Here is a 22554-nt window from a genome sequence, read left to right as displayed (position 1 = left end):
TTATAAAAATAACTTGAATGAACAAAATCCATTCAATCATACAAGCAAACAAATTCTGAAAGAGACAAGAAACAAAAGCGACTGAGTGAGTAAGAACATGCAGCATGACAGACTAGCAGATCATATCTGTCTGTACCCTTCACTGACCATGTGGTCTTGCTCGCCTGCCAGGACTGACACTGTGCAGAGTTTGCTCTCCACTGTATAAAAGCACGCTGACAAAAGTCTTTTACTCAAGCTTTGGATATTTTTGCCCTTCAAGAATTTGTCTGTTCCAAGATATGCAGCACACAGTGCTGTCAGTCACCTCCCTTTGATTACAAAGGGCCTTTTGGTTCTATTTCCTGTACCTGTTTGTCCTCAATGTACCTCCTCAGTGTAATGTTGCTCTCTTGATACCTCTGTGTGTTTTTCCTCTGCCCATCACCATCAGTTGCCTGTTGTAGTGACTCCATGGTGCTGCTCTCCCTCTCAGCACCAATAAAATCTAATCTGTAAATAACTCTTGACTCAGCTATGGCCAGTACATTCTCCTATGACCTCACTCTAACCTTCAGGTGTCATTTTTTTTTCTCTCTCAGCAAACCAAAATCACTACATTCAAGTATTACAGTTGTACAGTTCCTTGGATTCTACACAAATTTAATGTGCTGGTCTTAGCTGCTCTGCTGTACCTTTTTATGGCATTATTTTTTACATGTTAGACAATATATTGTGACTATGTCCTATGCAAATATGAAAAATAACAGATTGTTGAATAATGTATGTTGTCATAACTTGTATGCATGAAATAGTGAAGTTTACATTTGGAAATAAATTCATAAAATAAGCAGCTAAAATTTTGTGCTCTTTTCCTTTTCTGTTGAGGAGACACTGATTTTTGATGAACAGCGGCTAGTCTGACCACAATTAACTGACACATGACAGGAGTAATAAAAGCTAAAACATAAGATAGTATAAGAAAAGAGAAGTTATTAAAGCAGTAGTTTAACATTTACGCCCCACCCCCCCAAAAAAAATACAAACAAACAAAAAAAAAACAATTAAAACTGTAAAAAATCACAAGTTGTGTTCCTGTTGTTGTTTACTTTGATTTTTGTATGAATTAGACAAACAAGATAGAACATGCTAACCAGCGAAGTGCAGGTGGATGCTGATGCTGATACTGATGCTGATGCTGAAATGGAACAGCTGGGTTTCAGTCACGTGATCATGATGACGCACGTAAGCGGCGCAATTTTACACGGAGGGCAGAAAGTACATGTCAAAGCCAATGGAGGAAATATTAGCAGAGTCCATATTGTACGGGTTTAGATCCCGTGTCGAGACGGAGATACACACAATTAAACAATATGCTGGACGTGACCCGTACCTCATGAAGATGAGCGCGTTTTCAACGGAGGTTAAAGTTTTGCCGACAATCGAGGCTGTTGACATCACCAATTATCTCATACTTCAGACCTCTTATTATACAAAACAGCAAATGAAATCCTACAAAAGCCTGGAGGCATATAACTTTTTTGTGAGCGGGTGGGTCCACAACCTTGGTACCAAACGGCTCCAAGACGATTATCGTTTGGTCTTCGCCAGGGAGAGTGTTTATTCTTATACTGGTTATGTATAGCTAGCAGCTAGCAATAGCGGCTATAATGTCAACAAACACATCTTACAGGGATACAAGGGGGTTTATTTGTCAATTGCATAGAAATACTAATCTATGACATGACAGCGAAATAGCATTTGGACTAATGAGTCAACGTCCCCTAAAACGCTAGGGCAGCCTAAAAAGTCCCAATGAAGTCCATATTAGACTACCGGCAACTTAATAATTATTACTATGCAAATGAGCATTAAGCGACAACCTAATGTTATAAACACAGCCACAAAAACCAAGTTAGATAGCTAACATACCTTTTACGAAGTGGTCACTGCAGATACAGGCGTTAGCAGACTGCTCCTCCCGACCGCAGACGTAGGTTTAAGATCCACCTTTTACGGCGTTGTTCTGTACGTTTTTTTTTTTTTTTTAATATATATATATATATATATTTCTCAACTTTGTGGGTGACTACTTTTGGTACCCTATAATAGTTTTTTTCTTTTTCTCTATTGGAACGATTTGAGCACAGGTAAACTACACAAAACAGGTATTTTTACACACGTTAGATTCTCAGTGTGTCAATCAGCTGACGGCTGAAACACTTCCTGCCTTCCATCTGAATTTGGCGCCCGCGCGTCGCTGCGTCGTGACGTCACGTGAAACCCACCTATTGCCTTTGGATCGAGCCAGGTTAGCTGTTTACATTCCTTAAGCTAGACTAAGCTAACCGACTGCTGGCTGTAGCCTTATATTTACTGGACAGAAATAAGAGTAATATCAATCTTCTCATCAAACTCATGGTGAATCCCAAAACGTCAACCTATTCAGGGAGTCAGGGAACCGAATGAGTGATGTCAGTTACATTAGCTAAGATAAGCTGCCATAACCATACCATAGTAGAGAGAAAGAAATCCCTGAGTGTACTGAACTTAGCATGGGTCTGTTTTATTGCTTGCTAATTCAACTTTACATTTGGAATAATGGGTTTTCTTTTCTTTAAAAAGTTACCTATTCTTTTTTTAAAATCAGGAGTGGGTCAGTTCCCCTTGAAGTTCTTCATTTACATTTATGAAACATTTCAAACCCTGTAGCAGGCTCTTACAGTTACTTCAGGGAACCACAGAAAATGGCTTTTTCTCATAAGCCTGCCGTGTGCTTCAGTATTATTCTTGCAACAGGAAGTACACCTTGTTCCCCCATGCAAATATTTACAGTAACTGCTGGGGTATCAACAATGGGTGGGGCACCGAATGCTGGGTACTCCTTCCTTCCTTATTGTGCTTCAGGCCAAATAGAGTGATAAATTGTGTTTCCTGTACATACCCAGTGCCTTTGCTCAGTTCAGAAGACTGGATGATTCACTACAAACTGCAGTCCCCCGTGAAAAGTCAGTTTTTAATCCATGTTTCTCACTCCATCTGCATTTGACCCTGTGAAGAATCACTGCCAAAATGTGCTTATTCCTCTCTTAAGCCAAGTGTGCCCACCAACACCAGCAGAGATCACAGGCGTGGCCTTTCCTGCTCACAATGAATCACGCGATATGGAGTGAGACAGGAAGGAAGAGAAAGAACGAAGGCATTAAAATTCTTGATGAGGAGCCTGGTGTTCTCCCTGCTCAATCTGTACACCTCCTGTCTCCAGGCAGGTTGGAGATACCAGCACACCATGCTACACAAACAGACAAGCTGCCACCCCTGGCACAACCACACAACTTGATGTGCCATCACAGCCGGCATGTTCCCAGAGCTTGTTTTCATATTTGTGCGGCAACATGGGGGGCTTCTGCATAGTTAGTTTTAATGTGTGTATATTTAACCCTTTTTTTTTGATTGTCTTAAGCTTTGCATGTTGGCAGGGAGCTGTTGTCAGGGAAAATTTAGCTCCTAAATATACAAATCCTGTCTTGCTTCTGGTCATGCAACAGGAGAGACTCACTAGAGTCCCCATGCAGACCACTGACTGAGCTAATTCACACATACATCTTGCTGTATTACAAGAAACACCTCGAGTTTTACTGGTTGCGTGGGTGTGGTACATATTCTGTCTGGTTTGCATGTCTTTCAATCGTCTGTGTATTTTCAAGATGACACATTTTCTCCTCCGTAGTGAGTTACATTGCTGCAGATGCAGATGTACAAACAGTTATATGAGCAGTGGGAGCACATCTCTGCTGGTATCACCCAGCAGACAGGATGTGGGGGCAGAGGAGGTGGTTTCAGTTTGACTGATTTATCACTTCAGTCACACCTTTTCTTTGGATTATCTGCTCCTGAGCACCTAAACTCCAGGAGAAATTTTCTACGCAGAATAAACTTAGGCATTTACAGCGTGGCGAGAACCTCAACCATGAGTTATTTTGAATGCATTGTCTCCGGGAAAGTACAGTACAGTGTGTGAGAGATGGAAGAAGAGGATGAGGGGGTGGATAGGTGGTGTTACCCGTCGCTGATTGGTGCACCCATGCTAGACACACTCTAGAGTGTGGGAGGATCTGCGGGCTGGAAAAGGGTCTATGCTCCACTGAGGTGTGTGGGCATTGCTGACTTTGAGATTCAGTGGAATTAATCCACAGAAAAAGAAGGAGTGATGTGGCCAGCAGCAGCAGCAGCAGCCGTGGTCCTAATCACACAGAGGCCCGTGTGTGTGTTTATGTCCCTCTTCCTCCATGCCAAGCCCCAGAAGGCAGGCTGAAGGGCCATGTGATGCCACCCACTCTCGAGTGCAGTGCATGGCAGGGCTGGCGCTAGATCCTGCGGAGCGGGTGGGATGAGCTCAGATATTGGAGGCTGGCACTGGCTGAGAACAAGGCTTAGCTATGGGAGGTGGGGAGGGGGTTGGCATTACCACTCACTGCAGCAGAGGCATCAAAGGCAGCAATCCTGCTTAAAACACAACAGCACTGTAAATACTGTCAGGTAGAGTTGCTTACAGTCTCGCTGATGAGAACAGTTGAGGAGAATAGTGCAAAGTGGATCTAAATATTCAATTTCTATACCCTTGGACATGCGTAATTGTCCCACATTTTAATTTCACCATCTTAATGAGGCAACTGCTTTCCATAGAAATCAATATTTATGAACTATCGTGTTATGTTTAGACCTGTAATGGGTTCTGATTATGTGAGGAAGGAGACAGATGCATCTGAAAGGGAAATAAGAGGCAGTTAAAAATTACTGTATCCTGGTGATTTCAGTATGAGCGTTGGTTAGAAATGAGGGAGTTTGACAACATGGAGGCTGTGCTGTACTGTTCGAGAGGATGAGAGGCCTGCCAAACGACTGCTGTATGCCTGATAGAGCTCTTTGTTGCCTTGAAAAGCAAAGGGAGGTCCCTCATGAAAATTCAAAGGAAATTCTGCGAAAAGGGGATCCAAGAAAGTAGACAATGCACTCTGTCTCATTTAGTGCGACTAAGACGCAGGATACAAGAGCTTGGGGTATGTTGCTGTGAAGAAAGAGGCCCTCATGCGCCATTGTGTGACTAACATTAGGCATCACGTGGAGATGTAATTCATCTTCAAAACTTAACAAGTCACTCCATATTATTAGCAGCCGCAGTCCACAACTGTGACCTGAAGCATGAGGCAACAGTTGGAGAAGTGAGTCTAACCCACATTGTCGTCTCTAGCAGCCCAGTCACGAGACCGTACGCTCAGTCAGAAGTATGCAATTCATCCCACACATAACAAGCTTCTGCCCACAGAGCAAACCTTCCCCTCACTCTCACTCCACCAACTCAGCCTGCTGCTATTGAATAGACAGCGCACACTTGAAAACGCAAAGACTAATTTTACCAGACAAAAAAAAAAACAAAAAAGAGCTTATGAGTGTATTTGAGAGTTCTCACAGACTGATTTATTACCATGTCTACACTTCTCTTGGCTGTCGCAAGCCATACTTTCTCTCCTCACTTTTTAAAATCTGTAGGTGCTTTTTATGGTTTAACAAGGCCTTAAGAGTTTACAGCCAGGCTCTGTAAGGCTGTACTTTGGCACAGTGTTACTTTGAACTCAGTGATAACATTAACATGTGAACACACTGATGTGGAGCTGCTAAAATGTTTATCCTGTTCACCCTCTTTAACGTGTTAGTGTGTTAATGCTCGCTAATTTGTACTAAACACAAAGCACAAGCGTGGCAGAAGGGAAGTGTCACAGTCTTGCTTGCAGATATTTGGTCATAAACCAAGTATATGATGTCTCAAAATTTAGACCTCCACTGGGGACCGTGAATAACTGTAAAAAAAAAATTCATGGAGATCCCACTAACTGTTTAAGCTATTTCAGTCTGACAAAAGTGGACTTAAATATCTCTAGTGCCATGTCGCTAATGAGGCTAAAGACTTTTTATATTTTCAAAAATCATGGCTTCTTGTGCATAATCAATGATGATAATCTGACTGGAAGCCTTTGGAAACAGCTTTTAAAGCACTAGGATGAAACCCTTCTTACTGGGCTATTCTCATGAGCTGCTCCTTCGCTCTGCATTAGAAGATTAAATTAAGCTTTAAGTAAATTAATCCTTACATATGCATGGTGACAAATACATGACTAAAGCTCTCTTTGAATATCCTCTAAATCATGTTTACGCAAAGTCTGATACCATTTGTCTCGACGTGTGACGAGCTCTCACTAGATTCAACCATCGTCGTGATGGAGAAGACACTTCACGTGAAGGCACTTGCAGAATTTCTGCTGCTTTTCAAAGGCCTGTTTCGCAGCTTGGCGTCAATCCTCTTGTCAGTGAACGAGCTTCTCTGGAGGAATAAGGCTGAGAGTTAACAGCTCTCAGTCAGGAATGCTGCCCTACTTGGCAGTTCCCTCCTAAGAATCTCAACTCTGTAACCTCAGACCGATTTTGGTGGGAATTTTTCCCTCATTCAGTTCTGTCTCATTCAACAAGCTGACCCAAGATTAATTACCTTTTTCCATTAATGCTGAGTCTTATAAATCAGTGTGTGTCCAATTCTGAAAATTCAGACAGTCTCTTAAAGGAGCACTGCACTGATTTTACACATAGAGATCAGTTTGTTGGTCAAATGTTTGTCTTTGTCTAGACTGACAAAAAAAAAAAAAGAAAAGCCTTTAGTGATATCATGGTGGTTTCATTAGGGTTATCTTGCCGGCAGCTTACTGAGGCTTATGGAAAGCCTTATGGAAAGCCTGCACATCTGTGTGCAAATTGAAGGCATGTAGTTTAAGAGACATCAAAACTGATGCTATAAGATGCTATAGAGCTGCATCTTATAGCCTCAGCTGCATCTGTTTTGACAATTATTTTAAAACAAACACACTCCGGTGATTCAGTATCACACTTCCATGAAGGCTGGGGAACTTCACACATCAGGCCGAACTATCCTGACTTTTAGCTCGTATAATGCAATTTAATAGACTCTTTTATTAAACCTTCCCTACTTGTTAAAGAACTCATCTTTCAAACTCCATACACCCAGTTTTTTTTTAATAGCTGAAGCCTCAAGTCTAACTGAAGATAACACTCATGATCTCTAGGGTTGTTAAATGAGGCTTGTTTCAGACTTCCTGTCTAGAGATACGTAAGACATTTTCACAGGCTGAATAGTGCTATTCATTATGGCTACGTGTAAAATAATTTTATGTGTAAAATCTGTGCATCTTTGGTCTGTCTCTCATACGTCAACCCAGCATTATTGAAACGCAATAGTGATGTGCTGGGTAACTCCGAGCACTGATTACAACTGCCAGGAAAAAAAACCCTAGAAAGACAGTCTTCATTGTTTGTTGTGTAAAACTTCACAATTCAGTCTGGGTAAGTTCTGGTACACTAATACTCTAATGTCACCCTTTAAAAGAAAAAAAGAAAGAAGTGAAAAAGTGCACTGTAGTGCTTGTAGAGCTCCCTCGATTCTTATGAAATGCCTTTAAACTCTCAGTACTGATCAAAAATATTCCACAGCCTAAGAATAAAAAAAACAAAAAAAAGACACAGACACACCATGTTTGTAACAATAAACTATTTTTTTTTTTATATTTACATCTGTACCTAATGTGCAAATTAATAATTTAAAGTAGTGTAAAACTCTTAAAGGAATACAAAATCATATCTTACAGTCCTAACATGGTGAGAGTCCATGAACTGGTCACATAGAAACAAAGAGGAGCAACACTGCAGTGTGTACAGGAGAGAGACAGAAGCGAACCGAGGGAGCAGTGGACATCCTTGGCCAGGACACACTTAGTTAAGGACAGCATGGTACATTATCCAAGCATCACCAGAACAAACAGCAACACAAACACTGCGTCTTTACAGTAGTCATGTCGAATGAGCAGAAAGCACTTGGAGGCCTGGGGTTTTACAAACCCACTGATTGGTTAAAGCACTGATGATCACAAAGGCTTGAGGTGCTCTTAGCAGCAGGTGCTTCTTTTAACGGCCTCTAGATATGGAAGAAGAACAGACAATCTCACACTGGATCGGTGACACATCTATACTGCAGGTCACCACATAGTGCTAATAGCATGATTGCACATCGTGTAGAGTGTGTAGAGGGGAAGAGACACGTAATCACACTTCAGACAAATACGCATCGGCCTGCTCTCACTACCCACAATTCTTCTCATCTAACACATTTACTGTAGTTAACAGGTGACTCAGAGAAACACACCATAAACACTGCATATTTGAGAAGCAATTTGTCCTATGCACATTGTTCAGTGTTTGGCACAAAAAACATTTTTGGATATCTGAATCAAATTTTTTTTTTTTTTTTTTTAAAGAGAAGCCAGTTTGGCAGTGCTTGTGGTCTTTCGGAGGTTGGCTATGGGCAAAAATGTGAAATCTGAAATGATACACAATATTTTGAGTCCAATTCTGACACAGCAAACCCTTGAACCGCGATAAGAACAAAGGTACACTTAACAAATGAGTTTTACATTTGATCCTAATCCAACATTACAATATATAATGCTTACATATTTTAATTCCTGTAGTTCAAATTGTTTACAAAAGCACACCGTGACAATCCTTTACAATTTACAAGACACAGTTAACCTACAGTAACTATATTATTGGTGCATAGACAAAATTGGGAGAGGGTGTAGCAAAAATCACCAATTTATTGCTTTGAAGTCTAATATTAATCTCCCATTAAATTTCTTTTGATTGCAAAACAACTACAAATTTTCCACAGAGATTTTTGAAGAACCAAGCAGAGGTATTGCATTCAAACTGATTAAAAGAGCTAAAATGTTCCCTCCAGATAAGATGCAAATCTTTTTGAACTTTGAAAAATAAAGAACTTTCCCTCACATACAGAAAGTTAAATCACAGAGATGACTTTTACTCTAAAACAAGTAAAAGACTAAATTCAATGAGACAGAAATAAAACAGAATAGCACAATATCTGGCCAAAGCTGCTCACTGTTTCAAGTTCTGCTTCCCCCATCATAAAGTAATAATCTTTACCAACAAGGGAAGGGTGACAGGAATACAAGAGCATTCTTCAACAAAATAGGAAAATGTTTGCCGTCATGTTTATTCTAAATGCAGAGTGCAGATGGGGTCATTCCCTCAAGTCTCCCGCGGCCTTGCTGACAAGTGGCTGAAGTGGCGGTGTTGGCTATGCAGGCCTCTGCACTTTGCTCTCCCTCTCCCTGCGTTTCAGCTCCTCCCTGTAGCAGTAGGAGCAGTAGTTGTCTGTCTCTGGCCTGCCGTAGAAGGAGCAGTTCTCCCTCTTGCAGCGGCGCTGCTGAAAGCAGTACAAAGGGCTTCCAGAGCTCCGCCCTTTGGTTTTGTCTTGGTTGAGCCAGGTGTGAGACGAGTTGTCCTCATCAGCAAACTCCAGGCAGTCCTGAATGTCTCCCGCATCAAATCCATTGGTGTAGGTGTGGGACTTGTGTTCGCCAGGCATATTGTAGGACAGGGTCTCTATGGTGTTAACAGTGCGGACCCCTGACAGGCGAGCAGGGCTGTAACTCTGGGATGAGAGTGTGCGGTTCTGCTGGGGGTAGGTGGCACATGTCTTTAGGGTGCCCACCACAGGCTTATAGGGGTCATCTTGGAAGATGGAGGATTGCATGTTGACATCTTGTATGTGAATCACGCTGTGCCTCTGGATGGGCGGTGTATGGCTGTAGTGGGCAGACACAGGAACAGGCCCAGGTCTCTTAGCACCAATACTAGGGGAGGAGTAAGGCGCAGGGGCTGGGTGGGAGACATGGTGGGAGGCTATTGGTGGCGTGAGGGGAGGCACTGGGACAGAGACGAGAGGGGCTGCAGGAGTGGGACTGTTCCTGCCCTGCATCTTGAGACCCAGCGGGGGCTGTGAGTTGTGGTTGTAGGTGTGGGTGTGGTGGGGCAGGACGGGAGAGCAGCTCTCCGGAGGCGAGCTGTCCGATCTCTCCCTCTGGAAGACACTCTCATGCTCAGGCTTCTTCACAGCCACCTCGTTAGTAGCAGGGGGCTTCTTCTCAGCCTCCTTCCTCTTCTGCTCCTGCTCCTGGCTGAATCGCTCCTGGGCGTTGGTCAGATAGTAGCTGATCATCTCCTCGTGGAACTGGTGTCGATGGCTGGTGAGCAGGAGGCCTGCAAAAATGAATTTGCGCTCCCCCTGCATGGCAGCCCGCAGGATGTTGAGGCTGAGCTTAACATCAGTGCTGTATTTCCAGTTTTCCATGGTCTTGTCCCCTGAGACTCTCCCTGCACTGTCCAGTCTCTCGGTGGGGGAGGAGCTAGAGGGTCTGTCTCTGTCTGTAGGAGAGGGACTAGTGGCCTTCTCAGAAGAGGTGGAGCTGGCTGACTGTCCTGACTCCTCCTTGCTTCCCTTGGTTGTCTTAGATTCCTTCTTCTTCGCCTTTTCCCCTCCGTTCTCCCCACCACGACCTGAGCCAGAGTTTGATTTGTTCATTTTGCCATGCACGAGGCCACCCAGACCTCCCATGTTCTTCTTCAGCTTGATTCCCAAGGTTTTGCTGAAGCTACCTAGTTTGTTGGCTACAGAATCAGCCCGACTCTTGTCTTTGTCCTTGCGCTGCTTGTCTTTGTCCTTCTCCTTGCTGGGCTTGCCAGTGTTGACGTTAGAGTTGCTGCCGACAGACTCACGGTCAGAGTCCATGGACTCAGCTAGAGACTGGACATCCTCACCTGCAGAGGCTGTGGGAGACTCTGGCTGAGCCAGGGGAGCCTGCACAGAGACGCGCGCACACACACACACACAGCAATGAAGAAAACACAGAACAGAGCAGAAGCAATGATGACTCTGGGATAATTTGATGACATTTTGATTTAAAGAATTTCTAGTGAAGTGGAAGAAAGATTTAAAAGATTCCCAGTGTACCCCAGACACATTCACACACACAAGAACTTAGTGGCCTGCATTTTGAAGATTCACATTCAGTACACACATAAATGCCAGAGATTATAGCATTCTGACAGTAAATAAAACTGATTGATTGGACTCTGTGGTTTCAAGAACATCTGGAATGTGGGAGTCTCTCCAGAGCTAAATTAACCATGACAAACAAGACACACATGCAAGAAGAAGTTACCCTTGTTTCAGATGGAATTCGGATCCATGTTACATTCATGTAGTTGTGCAGCAGGTTGAGTTTGGCCTCCAGGGACAAGATGAGACTGTGGGAGAACATGCATCCATGATTAAAAACAAGCAGTGGTATAACACAGCTGACATCTGACAAATGTTATTTACCAAAACGCCATGGCATATTACAGTGAGATTACACGACGAGTGTAACATGAATTTAAAAACTCTGTCAACCTATTTTAGGGAGATTAAACCTTCTGCATTGTACCATTTACATAAAGTAGAAACCCTACATAAACAGTGCCCGCAATGCATTAAGGGTAATATAAAGTGGTGGTATTAGGAAGTGGCTTGAGCATCTTTTCTCTGTATATCTGCATTATTCATCCCGCAGCTTGTTCAAGGATACGCTAACCCCCTGACTGGCAGGAATGTGAAACAGAAACCCTTACATAAACTCACTGCTAAACTCAGAGAGGGTGTTGCTGCTTTAGTGAGGCCATTCCTGGGAAACCCTATGGATGACTGACGTGACACACAATTTGTTCTCTCTCTGCTCTCTCTTTGAAGTAACCTGAACCCAGAGCCTATAATCAAAGTTAAATCCCCCACATACAGCCTTGTGTGTAGGCTAACAGAACTGTCTTGTCCTGCAGTTTTTCTTGTTTTTTTTTCCTCTCTCACTCTTCTGTGGGGCTGCTATCATAGTCAGTGCCTCTGTCTGTTGATAAGCATCAACAACCCTGTGATATACTATACAGGACTTACTTGGCTAGCTTGGTATTATCATTGTCATCCCTCCCCCACTCCCAGTCCCTGCCAGGGTCCACGGCAAAATGGAGCGCCAGCAGCTTGTGCTCCGAGTCAGTCAGAGGGATAACAGCTGGAAGAGATGAGATTATCAAAAGGTTAGTTTGGTCTAGCTTTACCACCAGAGACTGCATCGCACGCCACCCATTCTCCCACACAGCCGGAGTTTTGTCAGAGCTAAAGTGACACCATAATGGCACACTAGAATAATGCCATGTTAATTATCCCAGATGCCTGTCAGCGTGGGGTAAAGGATACTAGGGGTGGATTCTATTTGCCATCTATTGCCATCTATTTTTTAGGCAGAGAAGGGAAACGTGACCAGTGAGCGTCGCTCATACTGACTTATCCAGACAGAGAAGGGCTTCAGTCAGCTACATCTCTTAAAAGCTTCAATTTGGTTGCTTCCTTCCTTTATGACACAGGCTGGTCCCTGGGTCTCTGAGGAAGGGAACTCTAGACCAGACAAGGCCTGTCTGGTCTAGAGTGATACAACTTGAGTCATATCTCTTCTGTTGAGATACTAAACGGACCTTGTGATGAGACTGTTCGTGAAGTCAAAGGTCAAGACATAACTTCAGCCCCAACGTTGGAACCGACATGGATGAGATGTGAAAGTTGAACTGGGAAGTCAGTCTCTAAACTGTGACAAATGTTTACAATGTACTGCTTGAGACAGCAAACTGCCTGATCATGTGACTGCTCCAGTTTCTTGGCCCGTGTGTTGTAGTAAACTGGAACTATCCCTAAGCTAACAATAAGGGAAATATTAATCTAAATTTGGCACGGTGAGACTGTTGCTTAGATTTATATTGAACCGAGTGGTTCTGCAGCTAATCAGGGTTGTACGTGATGGTTTGGTTTAGTAATAGAGTGCAATCAGACCCAGCAGTACAGGATAAGAGCAGGAGTGCTGAAATAATTTCATTCATCCTCCGCTGATATGATCAGCTACTTACAAGCAGGAAGATATTTTCAACACTAATCACTGGACACAGAACATAAAACAGACACCCACCCGGGCTTCCTCTCGTGGGAGGCGTGCTTTCAGTGAGTGAGCAGTGCAGGCGTGTACGTGTTTGTGTGTGTGTGTGAGTGCATGGCTGCCTTTCAAAACAAGAGTGCAAGGAGGACTAACTAGACCCCACTGGTCCACATGACAGCTCTCCTCAGGCTACCTAGTGTAGGGGCTGTTGTCCACATGACAGCAGAGAGAGGCAGGCTGTTCAGGCCGAGGACATTCCAGCCTTCACTGTCAGCCCCAGATGGAAGATACAATCTCCTCCCTGCCTCATCAATTCTTCCACTGCCAATAGGCTGCTCTGCTCTGCAGGCTTCACAGAGACTCTGACACCAGCAGCAACTGCCCCTCCTGTGTCCCGGATGAAACTGCAGGTCAAATCCTCACTCTGTGAGCCCCCTTGTGTCTCTTTCTGGGTGCCTCTGCTTAGGTGCAAAGTACACGATGAAGGACTTTGCAAGTGCCAAAATACTGGTGCTACATGCATTGTGATGATGTTTTCAGTTCTTGAAACAGAATTAGCGCAGCCCCACCCACGCTAGCACATTTAGCTCTGTTAACATGATTACTTATTTGTATCTGACACCATCAGTCGCTAAGCAAACAAATTCCGTCAGCTGAGTAAACATACCACTAACAGCACTGCTGACAAACTAGGCTTGTCCAGAAATCTGTCCTAAAATGTCAAGCTTGCCTTTGCGTCATACTGGCCAATTAGAATGGATTTTATACCATCAACCTAAAAAAAAAAATATAAAGAAATGACTAATACCTGAAGTCACAGAGTCAAACACTAATGGCAGCATTGAAAACAGGGAGGGGGAAAAAGAGGTTTTCCTAAAGAACAGTCTTTCCTAGAAGATTCATGCCCAGGAAAATTCAGTCATCATCACTAACACACACACACACAAACACACAGAGAGAGTGAAGACAGTGAACCAGCTCCCACTCAGTTCCCACTCAGGTCATGCAGCAGGCAACGGAGGTCTGTGAGGTGGCGTCCAGGCTCCCACGATGCAGCTGTCCTCCTTTCTCCCCATTCCAAAGTGCTGTGTGTGCTGTTGTTCCCACTTGGGCCTGGTCCAGATTCAGAAGTTCAACACTGCCAATTGAGCTCTCGGGGGCTAAAGCGTGCTGTAATGTATTTACTATCCCGGTTGGTCTCGTTGGCCTGCCTTGTTTTGTTGTCCTTGAATGACTGATTCCCATAGCTTATGCATGGATGACATCATACTGTAGCCCTCTGTGGTATGCATGCTGTGTACTCAGCAACATAGCTGCTATCCTGCCTCGCCTTGCTCAGTTTGCATCTTTGATTATGTGGGGATACGGTCAGAGAGAAGGGGGAGGAAACTTGGGTGTAACCTGTGAGGAAACAGCTGTTGGAAATTAGGTAGATAACCCTTCGAAGCATTTATTCCCATGATTTGACTGGACATAAATATCTTTTGCTTTGCCTTTTTTTTAGTTTGTGCAAAATGAGCACCTCAAGTGTATCATGCCATGTGTCATGAGAGTGGATTGAGAGTGAACTCTCCCTCCTCTTTTATTCCCTTCCCAGAACAAAGTCACCCATTACAAGCTTAGATTCACAGCAGGAACACTGAGCCAATGTTTCCTCTGTTTTACGATTCAAGAACAATTTGTACTGTCTGGAAAATGCACAAATTTGAATTCCTGACTTTGGTCACTCTGCACAGCTGCAGATTTAAAGAGCCCAATTCACCAGAGTAAACAGCAGTCATGCATATAAACAAGCCTAAGCTTTTTTGACACCAATTTTAACAGCGGAACCATGGTGGTAATTACAAGAGAATCACATTTGAAGTAACACATAAAACCACAACAAATAAAATTTAAATTCTGATTGCCACGTTGATTTAATTACACCAAATGCATAGTGAGTAATACACAGGGCGTCTTTAATAGATAGAAAAGTGAAACCTTGCCAGAGCTGCTGGCACCATGCTGTTTTGTAGGTGGTCTTTGTGTAAAAGATGACCATTTACTTCGTTCACATGGGTGTCAGAGGGTTGGTGATGGGATGCCAAAGAAAACCTGGAAGTGTTTTGGTATTGGGACCAGAGCTTGAAATAACTCCAGAGTTTTCCAGAGGGCCAGTTCCACTCGTACGTCGTTTAACCACAGGAGCACAAACAAGCTGATAAAAAGACATGGCCGGCGGCATCTACTGAGGAGCCAGTCATTATCACACAGCAGGTGAGCAGTAAGTGGGCTGACAGAAAACAAACCCATGTGCAAGACTCTGGGTTCACCTGACTGTTTTACCCAAAAACCACTTGCTCTTTTGGGATATGCCCAGAAAAAAAAAAAACAACAGAATTGAAAAGAAAGTTTAGATCCTTAGCAAATACCCTGACTTCAGTCACCACTCCCTTGTTGTTTTTTCACCATCCACCATCAATACAGCCCCAGCAGCCATGCAAGCAGGCCATAAAAGGGGCAGTAAGCATGATGTGTCAGTGTGATTTAGAATCAGGTTACTGGGAGGGACTCCACTATAATCTTCCATACAGAGGGCTGAAGAAAGAGCCAGTATTCTAACCCAGCCTCTGGCACCTGAACACACACAGGGCCAACGGCCCCTCGGATGCTCTTCGCTGTGCTGGGGGAAACTGAGAGCAGCCCACCACCTGAGACGTCCACACAGTGGCCTGACTGTCAGGAGAGAGGGTTGGTTTGTTGGGGCCCTAGTAGCTCGGGACCTTGCCCATATGTGGTGATGTGGTGAGGGCTTAGGGGCCGGCTGGGGCTACTCTGCCCTAATTGGCAGTGGAAGATTAGGTCTGTCTGACCCTCTGCTTCCCTGCCTGGCATCTGTTCAGACATGAGCCAGCATGGCAGCATTGTGCTTTTCTTGAAATTTACAAATGATAAGAACATCACCCAGTTCTATAATAAAAAAAAATAATAAAAAAACATAATATCATACAAAACATAAAACCTATACTTCTTAAATACATAAAAATGCACAAAAACATTACCAGAGCCAGACCAAATTTGTATGACTACTGCGTAATGTGATTAATCACATGACATACAAACACAACAAGCCAAGCGTTCAAGTGTTTTCATAACATCCTGGAGACAGACTGCAGACAAAACGCACTCTGACCCTATCTTAGGACACAGTGTACCAGAATAAAAAAGTACAGTCATGCAGTGGTGTTGTGATAAAGATACAGCGGGTTCTTTGGACATATGCACCATCTGGTGGACAAAAAGAGAACCCCCTCTGCCACACTAAAACACCCACCTAAAAGTAGGAGTGCTGAATAGTTATGGGCTGTGGAGTAGGCTGGCTTTGATGTGCTGCTGGTACTAAAGGGGCTGACTTCAGGGCAGGAATGGCAGGTTAGTAATCATGTCTGTCTGCTAGTCTGCAGTGGTCATACCCTGACTTAATAACTAGGTTTGTGTTTATAGGCTGAGAATAGGACCTTACACACTCAGAAAAGCACAACAGAGACAGGGAGTGAAGGAGAAGGAACACAGAGAGAGGAAGAAAGAAACACTTTGCGTAAGTGTATCTGTATTTGAGGGTGAGAAAAAGAGACAGAAACGGAGTTGGCCAGCTGCCCACGCAAAATGACAAGTGAGTTCCACCCACTGAGTCAGATACAGAAGAGTGCCGTGACTACTAAGACTGGTTGTCAAGGAGATCTACTCTATTTGTCAATTAGAGGACCTCCATGTGAGGATTACTCTGACCTCGAAAATAAGCAATGCATCCGGAGTGGGAGCACTGGCGTCTACACGGGCAAAACAAGACAAAAACAAGAGTCACTCAGTACAACGGAAAATCAACACTCTCTCGCCACAACATAACACAATCAGTATGCTCTGCACAGCACCATATCACAAATTCCTGTGAATGAGGCACAAAGCAGTGACATGTGGTGACTTTTGCAGATAAGCAAGCAGAGCTGAAGAACCAACTACACCCCATAGTGGTCAACTGATGAAAACATACTTTTTCCATGTCAGTACTAACAGCAAATCTCTCTTAAGTTCTCATGTCTCATGAGTGTGTGCTTTCTGTCCTTCCTGTGCTGAGAATCTCTCTCTTGCATGTGGCTGCACTCTGCCCCGACATCTTCACCTTTCTGCATACATTCCAGGCTGAACAAGTATTAGCATTATTCATTTGAACTGACAGCAAACATATTAAATGTGCAGTACAGAGGGAAAATACCTAAAAATCACTTCTAAGGTCATCTTTATGACCTTACTTAATATTTACCCTTAACTGGAAATGACACACTCCCGTGACAATGCAAATACAATCCTATATTTTCCTGCTTCAATGGGCCTCAACCCTAATTCCTCGTTATCACACGCTGACCAAGGTGATTAGTAAGACAACTGATACTGATTTGAGATGACAAATCACAGTGTAATTTGCTTGTTTACTTGCTACTGATACCTGTTAATTCTTAGGAAGAAAAGACTGTTGAAGTAATTGTATAATAATGGATGCAATATCATAACTGATCTCAGAACAGTGGAAGCTGAATCAAGGGCAGCTTGACAAGCACACTTGTTTGTAGCTAGCTATAGCTGGTCACCCGTCAAAGACCCCAGGGTTTTCCATAATGCACAGGAACAAATGCCCCCCCCCCCCAAAAAAAAAGGCTGCTCCCTCCTCTGATTAACAAGCCCCAACCTTTGTCAACGGGACACGCCCAAAAAACGGTCAGAAATGATTGATGTAACGGTTAAAGTCAATCTAGCTTCAAGTTACTGCATCTACTAACCGATGTCTATTTTAGTTTTAACTGGTCAAGCAGTACTTTCCTTGCTTGTCCTGATGGAACACTACTGGCATAAACAGACACGCATACTGTGACAAACTACATTCAACTGACAGTGGCCCCAGAGGGAAAAATGTAGACTTACAATAACATACAGGCCTGAATCATTTGGAAAATGCTCAGTAAGTCAGAAGAAGGACCCTGCTGTTCATTTTTCCTCTGTGTTGGCCACTCCCTGGTTCCTGCTGCCAACTGGCCAGTTTTAATAATGGATCACACGTAATTAGACTGCTGTCTTATACATTATTCACCTCTAGCAGGACAGGCAGACCACTCGCCTTCAATCTTGCTAAGATCTTCTAAGTTAAAAGTGAAGATGGCCTAACTATCCCACATTACAGCAAGTGCAACTTTGGATTTTTAGAAAACAGGAGGTCAAGTAAAGGTTAATATCCCAGAATTCAAGCCTGCGAATGTTCCCAGCTTTTTTCTGTTAAGAGTGAGAGTATGTAAGTGGTTTTGTAACAGTGTATGGTTGCTTACCTTGCTCTCGCTGCTGGTCTCTCTGCTCCATGGACACCAGTGCGGAAAAGTGAGCCTGATCGTAGGCCAGGACAAGAGGGGAGCAGTGACAGCGGCTTGGAGGCACCTCCAGGGGCAGATAGAGCCCTCCAAACGGGATGGGAGCAAATGCTGGAATTCAGTTACAGCACTGGATTTAGTGTCAGTCCGTTGCTTAGCCTAGTGTATTGTAGAGGATTGTTACAAGATACAATCAGTCTACCTTCTCCTCCTGAGTCTCTGAGCATCGTGTCAGCCACCACTACAATTGGCCTGCGTAACACGTGAGCCAGCACAAACACATGGAACTCCTCCAGACTCTCGTACACCGGATCCTCAGAGTTATCCACACTGAAGAAGAAGAAAAAATAAAACACATGTAATACTGATGGATCGTGGGATAATACTCCTGACAATTTCCTGAACTGGTACTGACTAATAGAAAAAAACATCTGCAGTCAAAATTGTAAATGTATGTGCTAATCATGAGCCTGCGTAATCTAATCGGATCCACTTGGATCCATTTGGCCTTCTGGTTGCAGGACAACAGTGTACAAAGATCTATCGGTTCATACACGGGTTTGAATGAAAGAGAGCAGGAGGGACAGAAACGAGGGAGGGAAGCAGGGAGAGATGGAGAGAAAAAGCAGTGGTAGAGCTCTCAGGCATGCAACCACCAGGGAACCAGAGGATGTGCAACAATTAAGTTGTCAGCCACACAAACAGCCACGCTGCCAAATTTACTCTAATAAAGAGCCTCTTAATATGTGAATCCCACTCATCCTATTTAGGGGCTCATCTCACACTGGGACCATCAAACATCCCTAACCTGATTACTGTATTACAGTCAAACTCAATGAGAGGTTAAAACCACCAGACAAAATGAGTAAATTATGCTCTTTAATGGGATATTTTGGTGATAGAAAGCTTTGTGGTGGACAAGTGGATGCTGAGAAAATACAGTGAATGTAAAAATGTAAAAAGAAAATGTACATGTGTATGTACATTTATTGTAGTTAAATGCATCTAAAGTGGGCGGATTTTATGTGGTCCTCTGTTCGTCATAGCTATTTTTTTCCTTCACCACTTCAGCTGCTATACCTAGCGAGTATATGACAATGTTCGTGTTTTTTTCAGTGAAAATGGAAACAGAGAAAACCACAAGGTTTCTGTGCGTAGGAGGAGGAAACCAGAGTTAGTTTCCAATCTGCCTCTGTAGCCTGAGAAAACCCACTCTTACACTTGTTTATAAACCGGGCGGGGTGTGCGTATGTGTGAATCACATCACCTGCACCAACTGAAAGTAACCCCAGCTCAGGGGAGGCTGTTCCGGAAGAAATAATTAATACTAAAGGCAGCCAGTAGATGGCACAGTCTCACATGTGAGCTTCACCAATGTTATTAAATGAAAGAAGCAATTTGAGAGAGCAACAGTCCGAGTGGGAACAGTTTCCCTGACAAATCCATCTTAGCGAGAAGGTCACTTTTGTTTTCAATGTGGGCATCCTGCAGCGTTTCAGCGCACAAGGCATTAAAACACAGCAGGAGAGTTGTAATGTGCGATGTGGGATGAAAGCTGCACAACTTGCACTGCTGCTCTGTTTCATTCTGTTCTCCATCTTATACAATGATTACAGAGCAAACACTGCTGGATTCTGGTTAAAGGAATGTAATACGTGTTGTGTCTTGGGAGGTCCAGAGTGTGTATGCTTGCAGGCTTTTTTTTTTCTGGGATAAATCTGTAATAGTATGTGAGTCAAACAGCTTACCCTCCACTGGTGTTGCCGTTTTTGCTGAGGTGAGTGCGAGGCTCACTGGAGGCCAACTTCAGCAGCTCGTTCCACTCTCTCTCCCACTCCTCCTCAGTGTACACCAGCCCTGACTGCAAACACACACACACACACACATAGAAATTCTGATAAGCACATGCTGGTGCTCACCCACACAATTCCTATTGTTATTCATTTTCACTATTTCCATCTGCATCTTACAAGGATATCTCCTGAAGCTTTATGCATCTGCACATGTGGGCATTTTTTTTGTAACTTCCATATTGTAACTGTTAAAGGATGGTTTAACAGAAGAGGATGACAGGAAATGTGGGTAATTAGAGAAAGGTGGATGACATGAAACAAAGGTCCCTGCCCAGATTCAAACTGGGACGCTGCATTTACATCAGTAGTGTCTTAAATCACTAGGCCACCAGAACGCCCCAGGCATTTTTAAAACATGAGCATCTGTACTACTTCTTTGCCTGAGCCATCCTTGGTGACACAATTTTTCTAATAGATTGGAAAACACTTTAATCCATGAACATCAAGAGAAGGGGACAGGAAGTGCAGAGGATTTGACAGTATTAGCAGCACTGCTACTAATGTACACATTGTACACACACTCCTTGCAGTAAAAATCCAAATGTGCAGCCCAGCAAGGAAGCTAAAATCAGCGCTTATTAACAGAGGTTATGAGTGGCTCATCCCTGGATATATTAATGTGTCATTAGTGAAAGAGGATGTGATGCATTTAGGCGGCGCAGTGTGCTGTGATGGACACTCTCCCAACCTCCTTGTTCTGTTGGGTTTGCTGCCACCTCCACCTCCTCTTCAGAGCGTCTCTCTCCGCTCCGCTCTTCATCATGGTGTACAGGGATTTCCTCAGCATCAGGTCTCTGTCATGGAAGCCCCACATCCCTGAACAACACAGACAAACAACAGAGTTACTGCATGTTAAGATTGAGGACAAAAAGAACATTGCCATCGTATATAGTTGAACTGTACCAAGCCACACAGTTATGTTGATAAATCATTCTGAGATGACCTCAGCTCTTTAACTAAAAACGTCTTTCATCACTCATCAAAGGGCCTTAGTTGTCTGACTGTCAGTGCAGATTACATTAGCTCTGGTGCCTCTAACCCTCTGCTGCTCCAGCAGTCCTCACACTGGGGAGTCAACCGTCTCCTTCAGCACAAGACCTGAATATTCTGTCATTCCCTGAACCACCCTGCAAACTCTGCAGCTTACAGTTTCCTGCAATGTATAGGTCAGTTACCTCCCTCCTTGCTTATTTCATCTCTCCTCCTTTCTCACTCATTTCTCTGGATTCAGCAGCTGTGTCGCAGCACTGACACTGTTATTAGACAGCTGTGACACCAAATCGCAGTTGTTCTACGCCAAGCATGATGTTTAAAGCTGTTTTCAAGAGATTATATAGGAAATTATGGTTATAGTATGTATTAAACATTACTGAAGTGTACATGAGTAGCTCACCTAAAGAGGCAGCATGCAGAAGGCAGTTCCCGTCCCCTGTGGTGGCCAGAGGAAGCAGCTTCTTACAGCTGGTGCACATGGTGGACCACCAGTTCAGACGACCTGCATATACACACACACACACATACACACACAATATAATAAATAAATAAATTCTGTACAAAACCGCGAAACAGAGAGGAGCAAACACACCCATCGTATTTCGCATCAATCTATTTTCAATTTCGTTTTGTCTTAATGTGCTCAAACTGAAACACAAAAAAGACTGGTGATAAGCTTTCAGAGTCCATTTTATTTGTATGGTCCAATACAATGTCTCACCATTGATTCCTAACCCAGCTGTAACGTCATCCTTCATTTTTATCTGAACTACACACCTATTGCAGCGACAAAATGTGTCCACAGTCAGGTACATAAATACCTGCCAAATTAGTCAAAACCACCTCTGTGGTTTTTCCTGCTACAGTGGGTGTCTCTAATACCACATTTTGCCATGATGACACACACACACACATACATACATACACAGACTCACAAGGTGAAAACAATACCACCTACGCTTTTGTGACTGGTGAAAAATTTTTTTGAGAAAGGTTCATTTAGTCCATGGAATAAATTGCTCAAAAATCTAACAGGACCCATAGGTTGGGAAAAAGGCAGTCACAATAACTAAAGAAAAAACTGTCCGTCACTAAGCTAACAGCAAGTCAAATTTACATGTGATACGTGTGTGGGTGTAGATGTAAGGACGGCTAAGTGAACGGGCAGCTCAGATGGTGTTATCAGAGCATCTATTTTGGTGAAGTGTTACATCTAAGGAATTCATGTCATTTTCAGATTATATCACTATTTTATTTTTTTCTTTAGACGTGAGATGTCTGTGTAAATCTTGTAGAAAGACTGCAAAATTGCTACTTTCCTGCCTGTTAAGTGATATTAAAATTGTGTCTCCTTCTATCAGATTGAAAAAAAAAAACAACAGTGTCACAGATACTTAA

General features: G+C 43.4%; 1 protein-coding gene across 3 annotated transcripts in view; it reads right to left on the bottom strand.

Moving 5' to 3' along the window:
- Positions 1-7588: 7588 nt before the first annotated feature.
- otud7a (OTU deubiquitinase 7A) overlaps positions 7589-22554 on the bottom strand; it is a 37974-nt gene continuing 23008 nt past the window's right edge. For all 3 annotated transcript variants that reach the window (XM_041039131.1, XM_041039133.1, XM_041039132.1), the window contains 8 exons: positions 21557-21658; positions 20852-20979; positions 20059-20171; positions 18513-18640; positions 18272-18421; positions 11891-12005; positions 11127-11211; positions 7589-10762 (listed from right to left, as the gene is read on the bottom strand). In XM_041039131.1, coding sequence (XP_040895065.1) covers positions 9200-10762; positions 11127-11211; positions 11891-12005; positions 18272-18421; positions 18513-18640; positions 20059-20171; positions 20852-20979; positions 21557-21658 — 2384 coding nt within the window. In that variant the 3' untranslated portion in view covers positions 7589-9199. The remainder of the gene's footprint in view (positions 10763-11126; positions 11212-11890; positions 12006-18271; positions 18422-18512; positions 18641-20058; positions 20172-20851; positions 20980-21556; positions 21659-22554) is intronic.

This window comes from Toxotes jaculatrix, chromosome 5, assembly GCF_017976425.1.
Source record: "Toxotes jaculatrix isolate fToxJac2 chromosome 5, fToxJac2.pri, whole genome shotgun sequence".
NCBI lineage: Eukaryota > Metazoa > Chordata > Actinopteri > Toxotidae > Toxotes > Toxotes jaculatrix.
This window is presented reverse-complemented; position numbering and strand designations above follow the sequence as displayed.